Source organism: Eriocheir sinensis, chromosome 12, assembly GCF_024679095.1.
Source record: "Eriocheir sinensis breed Jianghai 21 chromosome 12, ASM2467909v1, whole genome shotgun sequence".
Lineage (NCBI taxonomy): Eukaryota > Metazoa > Arthropoda > Malacostraca > Decapoda > Varunidae > Eriocheir > Eriocheir sinensis.
The window spans coordinates 6,084,640-6,096,245 of NC_066520.1; the positions used below are offsets into that span (position 1 = coordinate 6,084,640).

General features: G+C 47.5%; 1 protein-coding gene across 1 annotated transcript in view; it reads right to left on the reverse strand.

Moving 5' to 3' along the window:
* Positions 1–996: 996 nt before the first annotated feature.
* Positions 997–11,606, reverse strand: part of LOC126997248 (uncharacterized) — a 30,631-nt gene continuing 20,021 nt past the window's right edge. The window contains exons 5-7 of the mRNA XM_050858245.1: positions 8,286–8,423; positions 6,530–6,607; positions 997–1,182 (exon numbers count right to left, since the gene is read on the reverse strand). Coding sequence (XP_050714202.1) covers positions 997–1,182; positions 6,530–6,607; positions 8,286–8,423 — 402 coding nt within the window. The remainder of the gene's footprint in view (positions 1,183–6,529; positions 6,608–8,285; positions 8,424–11,606) is intronic.

The window sequence follows — 11,606 nt, forward strand, 5'->3', positions numbered from 1 at the left end:
AATAACTATATATGTATACATGCTATTTTTTTTTTTCAAAAAAATTAATATTCACTTGATTCAGAGAGAGAGAGAGAGAGAGAGAGAGAGAGAGAGAGAGAGAGAGAGATTTATATAGATTTACATAGAAAATTAGACCACACAAACCCCATGGTACAGACTAGGTGGTCTGTCCTTAAACCTAAGTGATTTTACATTAATCAGAAGGCTCCTAAACGTTGCATTTCTACTCTAGTTGATATTAAGTTGAAGGAAGAGAGAGTTTTCTTTACAGGAAATTTGTTTGGGAATTTCATCAGAAGTCATTAAGAAAAAAAAACTCCTTTGGGTACCGGTACCGGTACCGGTACTAACGGTACTTGAGTTTTCGGTACCGGTACTACCGGTACTCAAATTAACGGTACTTGCCCATCCCTAAGAAGAAGCAGCAGTGTGAAATGGGGGCTGTGCACGGGGTGTCCCACGCGGTGCAGTGGGGGCGGTGGGAGGAGCCTGCTGACGCTTGGCGAACCCATGCCACACGTTGACTCCTGTCTGTTGACATCGCGGGCATTTCCACTGTGAGGCATCTGGTGGTAGTTGATCTGGCTGATTCGAAGTCGAGGCAGAAGCAGTTGCAGCTGACGGAGGGTTACGGTGGAGGCAGGTGCGTGAATCATGTTGGCCAGAGCACCACGCACACCGCTCAGAAGCAGAGCAATGCCGAGAGATGTGACCAATGCCCCAGCAACGAAAACACCAAGGCTGCTCGTCCTTCATCTTCCGAAGATCACAATCTGGCAGGCAGGGTAGGAAGCTGAGGGTAACTGTTGGCGGCGGAGGGTCAGGAAGACTCCAGGTGACTACCAATCGGTTGAGTGGCGTCCCGTTCTGGTGGAAACATCGTGCTGTGTGTATACCCGGAAGCTCTTTAGCCAAGGAGGGATCGACGCAGACAGGGTAACGAGTAAGGAGGTATGTAGGAAACTTGCGGGGCCGTTCGGGTGAATCCTGAACCTATAGGAAGAGGGACAAAAGCTCCCCCCTCGTCACAGTGTCTACAATGTCCGCACGGCGTCTAGAGATGTATACAAACCGAGACGTAACTGCTGCCATCTTGACCTCAGCCAGATTGCGGTCGAGATGGAAAGTTCGGGTAACCTCAGACAGCCAGCGGATCTTGGTGTCTACAGTTGGACTGCCCTTGAAAAGGAGTTTCACATAATCAGTCCTGGGAGCAAATGCTGGCGCTGCAGGAGCGGACGGTGATGGCTGTTGAGGGAGTTGGATAGGCTGAGGGCGGCTGTGAGTGTCGTAACCTCGGTCGGGTGTGCCTGGTGGATATATATATATATATATATATATATATATATATATATATATATATATATATATATATATATATATATATATATATATATATATATATATATATATATATATATATATATATATATATATATATATATATATATATATATATATATATATATATATATATATATATATATATATATATATATATATATATTCCTTTTTTTGCCCTTGAGCTGTTTCCATGCCTGTGTGTGTGTGTGTGTGTGTGTGTGTGTGTGTGTGTGTGTGTGTGTGTAAATCTCTCTCTCTCTCTCTCTCTCTCTCTCTCTCTCTCTCTCTCTCTCTCTCTCTCTCTCTCTCTCATTTTTGGGGGTTTATTTTAGTTCCTGTTTATCATTTTCTTACTTTGTCTTCTTTTTCTTCCTCTTTTTCTTTCATTTTTTCTTGTTATTTTCTTTCTTTTTCTTTATTTCGTTTTCCATCGAGTTTTCTTTCTTCCTTTTCTTCAACTTCCCTACATTTTTTCCTTTCATTTTCTTCTTCCTCCTCCTCTTCCTCTTCTTCTTCCTCCTCTCCTCACATCCCTTCCTTACATAATTTTTTTTTCTCTTCCTTAATTTTCCATATTTTCCTCGATATATTCTTTTTTTCTTTATTTCTTCTTCGTAAGGATTCTAATTCACTGCTTTCTTGCATCCTCTGTTTTCAGCATATTTCTCTCCATTCTTTTACATAAGGCTCAAATTTAGTCTCTTCTCTTTTCTTTTCTGTCTATCTATCTGTCTATCTATCTATACCTATCTATCTATTACTTACTCTAGGTTCAATATATCTTCCTCCTCCTCCTCCTCCTCCTCCTCCTCCATTTTTCTCCTTTTCCCAGTTCTTATTTTCCCGGTAATGACACTTCTTTGCGAGGTCTTTTGAGCGATGAAAAATTATGTTTCTTAAGACACTATTAAAGTTTGGGAATCATTAAGCTGATGAGTGGCAGCCGGGTTAAGGGGGAGGGAAAGAGGGAGAGGGTTGAGGAGGGTGAAGAGAAGGGTGAGAAAGGGGGTGAGGTGAGAGAGAGAGAGAGAGAAGGAGAAGAGAGAGAGAAGTGAAGGGTGAAGAAGAGGAGGAGGTGCTTGACAGAGAGAGAGGGCAAGGGCGAAAGGGTAGGCCCCTGAAATTGAAGAGAGGGGAAGAGAGAGAGAGAGAGAGAGAGAGGGCTGTAATTTCTCCTTATAGCCCACTTTCCTTATGTTCCTCCAAGGGGAAGAGAGAAGAGAGGGACTCATAATTTCTCATATATAAACCCCACTTTCCCTTATGTTCTCAATTATTAAGCTTATATTCACTCATTTTCCCTTGTAATTTCAAATATTTCACTCATTTTCCTTTGTATTTATAAACACTCACTTTACTCATTTCCATTCATTCCTCCTCATTTTCTCTCATCCTCCACGCATATCCACTCATTCTCATTGATCCTCATTCACCCATACTCAGGCACGCACAGACACTCGGCAACACAAGCCAAGGTCACTGGAGGGATTGGGACGAGGGTGTGATTCTTTGCATTAACCAACTCGTCCGAATGTGTGTGTTTGGCTTAGAGAGAGAGAGAGAGAGAGTAGTTAGATTGCTTGCACGGATGGCCTGACAAAGCTGTAGTAGACAGAGAGAGAGAGAGAGAGAGAGAGAGAGAGAGAGATGAAGTCTATATCCATACATAATCTGTGGAATAATTTCCCAATAGAGAAGAGAGAGAGAGAGAGAGAGTAAGAGAGAGTAAATTTTAAACTCATTCCAACCTCTCTCTCTCTCCTCTCTCTCTCTCTCTCTCTCTCCTCTCTCTCTCTCTCTCTCTCTCTCTCTCTCTCTCTCTCTCTCTACCATCATTGAATTCATATTATTACTGACCTGGTTTCTCTCCTCCTCCTCCTCCTCCTCTCCTCCTCCTCTCCTCCCTCCTCCTCCTCCTCCTCATAACCTCCTCCTCCTCCTATCCTCCTCCTCGCCAACATGCATTTCTCCTTCCTCTCCTCCCATCCATACCTGTTCTTCTCTCTCTTCCTCCTCTTCCTTCTCTTTCCTATGCCTCCTCCTCCTCCTCCTCATTTCTCCTCCCCTCCTCCTCTCTTCCTCTCTCACTTCCTTCCGATTTGGAGGGAATAGAGGAAAGGAGAGAAAAGCACATGGAGAGAGAGAGAGAGAGAGAGAGAGAGCAGAGAGAGATGCTTCTAAGTGATTTGTACGTTTTTTGTTTGTTTTGTTTTTCCCAGAATCTCGACCAATCACTGCTTCCAGTCAAATGAATAAGAATGAGGGTTAGAGTGTGTGTGTGTGTGTGTGTGTGTGTGTGTGTGTGTGTATGTGTGTGTGTGTGTGTGTGCGTGTGTGTGTGTGTGTGTGTGTGTGTGTGGGTGTGGGTGTGTGTGGGTGTGGGTGTGTGTGTGTGTGTGGGTGGGTGTGTTCATGTGCCCAGCGTTCAAATGTCACCGATCAGTCAATCAGTAATTCAATCAGTCAATCAGGCAGGCAGTCAGACAGTCAGTCAGTCAGTCAGTCAGTCAGTCAATCGATAATTCAATCAGTCAGTCAGTCAAGCCGATCGAGCAGTCAATCAGTCAGTCAGTCTGATCAATCAGTAATTCAATCAGTCGGTCAGGCAGTCAGTCAGTCAATCAGTCAATCAGTCAGTCAGTCAGTCAGAGCAGTCAATCAGTCAGTCAATGATCAAACCCATTGACGTCAATCAGTCAATCAGTCAGTCCAAGTCAATTAGTCAGTCAGTCAATAATCAGTCAATCAGTCAGTCAAACAGTCAGTTAATTTGTTAAAGATGAAAAATACAATAAAGAGATGAATGAATGAATAGATAGATAGATAAGAGAGTGATGGGGTCGTGTGAATGGGAAGAGAGAATACGTGCAGAGAGATTCGAGGGAGGAAAGAATTATATGTAAGTGAAAGAAGTTGTGATTAAGGTTAGTTCAAGGTTTCATCAATCAGGCACACATCAGGCAGTCAGTCAGTCGGTGATCAGTCAATCGTGATGGTCAATCAGTCAGTCAGTCAGGCAGTCAGGCGGTCAGTCGATCGATCAGTCGGTCAATCAGTAATTCAATCAGTCGGTCGAGCGGTCAGTCAAGTCAATCAGTCATCAGTCGGTCAGTCAGTCAGGCGGTCAGTCAGTCAGTCAGTCAGGCGGGTAGTCGATCCAGTCTGATCAGTCCAGTCGGTCATCAATTAGTCAGTCAGTCAATCAGTCAATCAATCAGTCGGAAGGTGGTGGTCACATTTTAAGGGTAAAAATGCAATAGAGATAGATGAAATAGATGAATGAATGAATCAAGTGATGGGGTCATGAATGGGAAGAATGCGATGAGAAGAGGTTGAGGAAGAATTTATGTATGTGAAGATTTAACGATTGAGTTAGTTCAGTTTACACAATTTTCACACACACACACACACACACACCTGTTTTTTCCATTAATTCGTATTTTTCTTCTTTTTTCTTCTTTTTATTTTTTATTCTGTTTTTTATTCCTTTTTTTACTTATATGTATTTATTTGTTTCATCTGTTTCTATTTTCATTAATTTTCTTCATCATTTCCAATCTTTTTTCTTTATATTTTCCTTTTTTCTTCATCATTCTTCTCTCTCTCTCTCTCTCTCTCTCTCTCTCTCTCTCTCTCTCTCTCTCTCTCTCTCTCTCTCTCTCTCTCTCTCTCTCTCTCGATGAAAACAATAATAATGTGTCAGAAAGATGAAATGTTGGAAATCGAGACGAAAATTTGAAAAGGCAGAACAAACAGAGGAGAGAGAGAGAGATTGAATGGGGAAAGAAGAAGAGAGGAAATTGAGCTGTTCGAAAATAGAAATGATTTTGTTTTGTGTTTCCTGTTGGCCCCTGCTAGTTACATGAGTTACCGCGGGTTTAAATCTCTGACTATAGTGACTACCGTTGTGTTTTTGGCTCTTGCTTGGCTCATGCTTTGCCCTCTCGGTGTTCATAACTACGTAACCTCTTAAGATTTCATTGTTACGCTTTATTACAGACATTTTCTTCCCTTCCACATTAGCTAACATTGTCTTTTTCACCTTCCTTTTGGTGTCTGGCGTACTAACCCTAACACTTTACAGAGTTTCATCCCTTTCACAGACGTCCAAGAACTATCGACATTGGTGTCTGCCTAAGTCTATATACACCAAGTCCCAGTCATACGCAGGTTTGTGGGAGGAGACACGTCCCGAGGCGTGGTTTATACGTGACACTGCTTGGAGCCAAAACTAGAGAATGTAAGGAAACGAGGTTTAGAAAACGAGGAAAAGGCGTGCTAATTTAAATCAATCACTTCAACATGCCTCCTCTCACCCCACACCGCCGTTTGTAGTCATTCGGAATTACAGTCACACCAATATGGCACAATAAAAGACATATTTTTCGTCAGTGAAGCGCCTGAACGCGCTGTGAAACAGAAAAAGCGAATGCACATCAGAGTGCACATACGGCCCCAACTTTGAGTCACCCCTGAACTAGCAGGTATTTTTCTTTGCTCAAGTGACGTCATTCGCTGCTCCGCCCCTTGACTTGACTTGGTATATATAGACTTCAGGTGTCTGCCTCTTGCCAACCGCGCTGAAGTGAAGGATGATTAATTCGGACGAAACATGTGGGTAATCTTCAATACACGCGAGAATGACTTAAAAATCGAATTAGTGTGTTTAAAATGGGACTCGAACCTCGTCCACGCTGTTCCTCAGAACCAAACCACTCGGCCACCGCATCCAAAATAGTAAAGGAAATTAAAATTGTTACGTGTTTAACTTTGAAATATAAGGCAAAAATGTGAAAAATGTGAGCCGGCAGAGTATGACGAAGCGAAAACCCGCGTGGAAATTGATTAAAAAAATGAAAATGCGGACGAAAAAGACAAAAAAAAAAGTACGTCACTATTTTGAGGCGTGGGCAGCCGTAGTGCCAAGAACATCAAATTAATTACGTTTCTTCGTATTCCGTGATCGTAAATTATTACTTACGTCTAATGATTCTAGGGGTGAAGTTACGTGTTTTATATATATATATATATTAGCCTTAAGTATTGCCACACTCTCTCTCTCTCTCTCTCTCTCTCTCTCTCTCTCTCTCTCTCTCTCTCTCTCTCTCTCTCTCTCTCTCTCTCTCTCTCTCTCTCTCTCTCTCTATCTGTGCCTTTTCTGGAGGACCTGGTGCCTACCTACCAACTCAAACCCAGAACTCCAGTAGGACCAGAAGAGCTTGTACGTTACGTTGTTGGATGTAGTGGGTCTGGACACAGCCTGTGGAATTGGCCTATATTTCACACACTTATAAGTCCTAGGCCCCTCCTGGCCGATCCTTTGCAGTACTGCACATGCCAGTAAAAGTAAGTCGTGAGCGTCAAGCGTCGTCATGTATGCAACGCTGTCCTGCCTCATTGCTGGTGACGTCGCTACCCGCCCCACCATGGGTATACAGGACCTGCGACGCTGACCCAGCTAGAAATGGACCTTGCTCTCGGTGACGACACGTGGTATGGCCCATGTCAACCGCCGAACGTCACTGGCCACCCTTAGACCACATCAGGCTGCCGCTACGTCATCATCCCACCCCACGAGCCCGAGCCAATCTCACGCCCCTCTTACTGCCGTCGCCAATAAGCGCCGTGTCGACTCCTCGTCCGACACCAGTACCGACTCACTGAGACCCCCAGCCCTCAAGACTCTGAAACACAACAACGAGATGCCCTGCGCATCAGTCACCTGCAACTTACTATCGCCTGCAGGTCAGCCATCCCCTTCTGACACGCGCGGGCGGCCCCGCTGCACTCCCCTGCTAAAAGGCCCGCCACACGCATCCGCCAGCGCCCATAACCCCTTCTTCCCTGCCGCCACCACCTCCCCAGTACACCTGCCCCTGTCCAGCCAGCGTTTGCGCCGCAGGCAGGAGACTATGCAAAGCTCGTTTTCCCCAGAGCAGCCCGTCGGTGGAAACAGGAAACTACGGTGGTTGTCAGGAACTCAACAAAGTCTTCCAGTTAGATCGTTGTCTGGCTGAGGGGTGTGAAAATGTCTGCTGTGACGTCGCGCTTCGTCTACATCTCAAAGGCCTGGCGGGGACATCATGCCGGGCGAGTCATGTGGCTGGAGAGTTTCTGTCTCCCTAAAGCTTGACATGCAGGACTCCTGAAGGCCAAGGAAATATCCTAGCTACCTTGTCAATGCAAGGTATCCGGTTGGAGTCGCACCATCGCTGGCCAAGGAACTGATCCAGGTCCATTCACTCGACGATTCCATAGTAAATGGGAGCCCATCAACCGTATCGTGGCACCTGGAGTCTGCCTTCCCTCCTCCGTCCTCCGTTGAGTTCAGTTTTTACCCTTCGCTTCAGCGCTGCCATGAGGCTTCGCAGACTGGAAAATGATAAACCAACGTGTTGTTACAGATGCTGGGGATTGGCCATATCTCCCACTACTGCTCTTCATCCAAGAAATGTGCTTGGTGTGCTCAAGCCCGACGATACACTTTTTACCTGCCCTCACAGTGCCCTCACGCCATGCCACCCTCTTCTGCGTCATCAGCCACCAATGAGTCACCCATGCAGTCCGCGCCCGACACCGCTCACTGGGAATGTCCTCGGTGCCATGAAAAGAGAGGGTGAATGTGTGGCATGGATGTACTGCAAGCGCCGGAAGTCAGCCCTGCCTCCTCCCGCTCCCCGCCACCGTTGGTCCGCTCTCGCTCCCACTGCGCCCACTGCTACAAGCGCCTCAGCCTCGACCGCACACCATGCCCAAGTTGCCTTGGCCGTGACGCCATGTGTCCTCCCTTACATCGAAGTTAACAGCGTAACAGCGCGGATTGATTCCTCAGTCTCGACTGGATGAATTTGGCAACTAAATTCACCGCCGCAGAAGCCCAGCTCGACTTACACTTGTTGAGTGCCACACGAGCCTGATCACCAATGTCACCTCCTCACCAGGAGGTCAGCACACTCGTTGATACCGTAGAGACCGACCGATGAGAGGCGCTGGCCTCCTCCTCCTTCACGTGGAGCACGGCGCTCTGCGCGGCATGACCACCCCCCACCATACGCTTGTGGTTCCGACTTTACATCCTGGAAGTGAGACCTCCAATGGAACAATGGATCTCAGGAAATCATCTCTTGGAATGCGCGTGGCATCAGGAACGTCGCCGAGGCTCACCTTCTCTGAAGGGTTATGTATACCAACATCATCCATCGGTCATCTTTATTCAGGAAGCGTTTGTTGGTCCTCTGCTGGGTGATAGAAATGCTCCCCCGCTTACTGGTTACGTGCCTATGCGGTCACAATGAGAATGGACTCATCAGCTACGTTCACGCTTCTGTCACTCATAAACTCATACGAACATCAGCGGGTGCGGACGCGACATACCAACTGCTGGAAATAACTTTTGGGGTGGCAAGCTTCGTCTGTGTGTGTACTCCGCCCCAGGGTATACTATTGGATGACCTGCCACCATCGCCTCACGGCATGATATACATGGAGAGCGACTTTAATGCCCGTCACCTGACCTTGGTGACGCCTCCCAGTCCCGAATCGAAATGAATGGGCCCCTTACACTTCTCAAGCTTCACATCAGAAGACCGACCGACTTTCGACCGCTGGGACACTGGCGGGCCACCCACTCACACAGGGGAACCTTGGATTACATCATCATCCGGAATCTTGTGGCGTCCCATGTCATCAGTATTTCATCTGTCCCTGTGCTTTTCTCAGACCATATTTGCCCTCAGATTTCACTATTCCTGCCGTCCACTACTACCTGTCCACACACTCATGCCCGCGTCCACCATTCCCCTAAATGCTGTCCCACTTACATATCTTACATTGCTGACCGCCCTGCTTCACTACCTTCACTTTGCCTCCCCTGATGAACTCTACTCTTCCTTGTACGGTCAACGCATGACTTCTACCCCAATGATATGTCACCAGACCGCACATTAAAGCCGCCCCAGGTTGCCACCAAAGTTCAATGATCGATTACTTCGGAGGCTGAACAGAAGGCAGTGCAGGATGGCCTTGCGCTTTCAAGACACCCAACTCCCGACCATCTTTATCAGGTACCAGCGCTCCAGAGACGACTTTGTGGCCTTACAACAGTGTGTTCAGCAGCAAAGATTCATGGCAGTCACTCACCCAGCAACCCAAATCACCTCACTAGCGTGGGTTCCATGTGGCACCTCATCAATAAGCTCGTCCCAAGAAGAAAGCCCACTTGCTCTCCACCACTCCCCAGCTGGTATGCTCGGTCCCTTAATGGAAAGCTTGGTCCGAACAGTCCAAGAACCACCAGCCTCCCTGCGCCTGTTCAGGACGCTCTCGCCACTGGAGCCTGCCTTCGTTCCCCTACGCCTGATGGATGCACTGTTGCGCACAGATGAAGATGATGATGTTCCAATCACCGACGATGAGCTCCAGCGTGCCCTCCTCTGAAAGGCAAGTCAACAGCCCCGGGGAGGATGGCATCACATACGCTTTGTTCTGCGTCTTCTCCAGCAGGTCCCTAGCAACCCTCTTCTTCGCCTCTACAATCTCTGCTTTCTTAGAGGACACGTGCCTCCAGCGTGGACTTCCATATCATTGTACCCCATCCCAAGCCTGGCACTGACAAGTTCCAATCCCTATCTCACTGACGTCGATAGCTTCAGCAAAGGCAGCTTAGCAGAGCGTATCTTCCTCGCCCGTCCCTAATGCACCGTCTCAGCCCAACCTCTCTAACAGACTCTATGGTTTCCTGCCGCATGAGAGGGACTCACCACTGCCCTCCCTGAGAAGCTTTACGCCCGCCTCTCCTCCACCAGTGTTGTTGCATTCCTGGATCTGAAGAGTGCATTTTGATATTGCAAACCGAGAAATCATCCTTGATCAACGTTGACTTTGGCGTGAAAGGACGTTTGCTGAGAGAGTGGATCCGAGGGTACCTCTGCCAGAACTGCTCAGAGTCCTTTTTCAAGGAGAGTGCAGCACCTTACTGGCTACAGTGTGGGCACTCCCCAAGGGAGGTGTTCTCAGTCCATTTTGTTTAATGTTCTTATGCACGTCCTCTCTCTGCTGCCCTAACATCCCAGGAACTACAAGTGACCTATTAACACCGATGACTTTTGCATTCACTCATCCTCTCCACAAAGATCTCAGCTCCTCCTTAACAGTTTTCAATGATGCATCTACTACATGTGGACTTGTCATATCTCCAGAGAGAGAGCAGAATCTTCTCATATCGTATCCCAAAACGCTTCCAGATTTTTACATTGGGAGGTAGAGTTGTCCCTCGCTGCACGCAGTACCTCTACCTGGGGGCACCTGTTAGGATAACCCCAGCCATACCTGCGCGGCAACATCCACCCCATCGTTCAGAACCTCCTGGACAAGCTGCAGCAGTGCTTCGCTCCCGTTAAATGGCTTGCCCCTAACAATGCCACTGGAATCTCCATTCATATAGCCAAGACCATCTACACACTGTTCCTGCGCTCTGTTGTTGACTACCTTTCTCCTGCGTTATGTCAGCTTCCACCATCATCATGAGCCATGAAGATTCCAAAACAGGGTCATGAGATTTATTCTCAGTTGCTCAGTCTCTACCAGGGTTGTCAACATGCAGTCTGAGCTCAACCTGGCACTGTGGACCGAATCTACACTAATGCCACCTACTTCACCGTAAAGTGTCTGCGCTTTCCCCACCTTGCACCTCACTACTCCAACGTCATCAGAGCAGCATTGGTCCCGAACGCACCAGGACACCTGATTCGACCGGGTGCCGCAACCTCATCAAGGGGTGTGTGCCACGCTAATCAGGCTCAACATTAATGTTCCTGCTGCAGACGTCATAACTCTCCGCCTTGGCGTGTGCCTCTACCAATTGTCTCACTCCTGCCTCAAAAGCTGATCTTCCGGCCTGCAGAAACAATTGGCCCTGGAGACGATCGCCAATGTGGCCAATACTGTTCCTTCTGCTCCTCATCTCTACGTTGACGGATCCGTGCAGCCAGATGGGGTGCAGCGTGTGCCGTGTTCTCTCCCACCATTGGACCGCCAGGAGGTGGCAGGTGTGCCGGCCGCAGACTCGCCAATTCGTATAGGTCTACCTATTGTGAGCTTCATGGCCTCCTGGAGGCCGTGACTCTTCTTATTCAGGAAAGACTGAATGGTGTGATTGCCTGCGACTCCAAGTCGGCGCTTCATACGCTCTCTCCTCTCCGCGCCATTGTGCCTCAGTGTAGTGAATAGGATGCTATCAGTTAGCCATGGCCGCGATTATT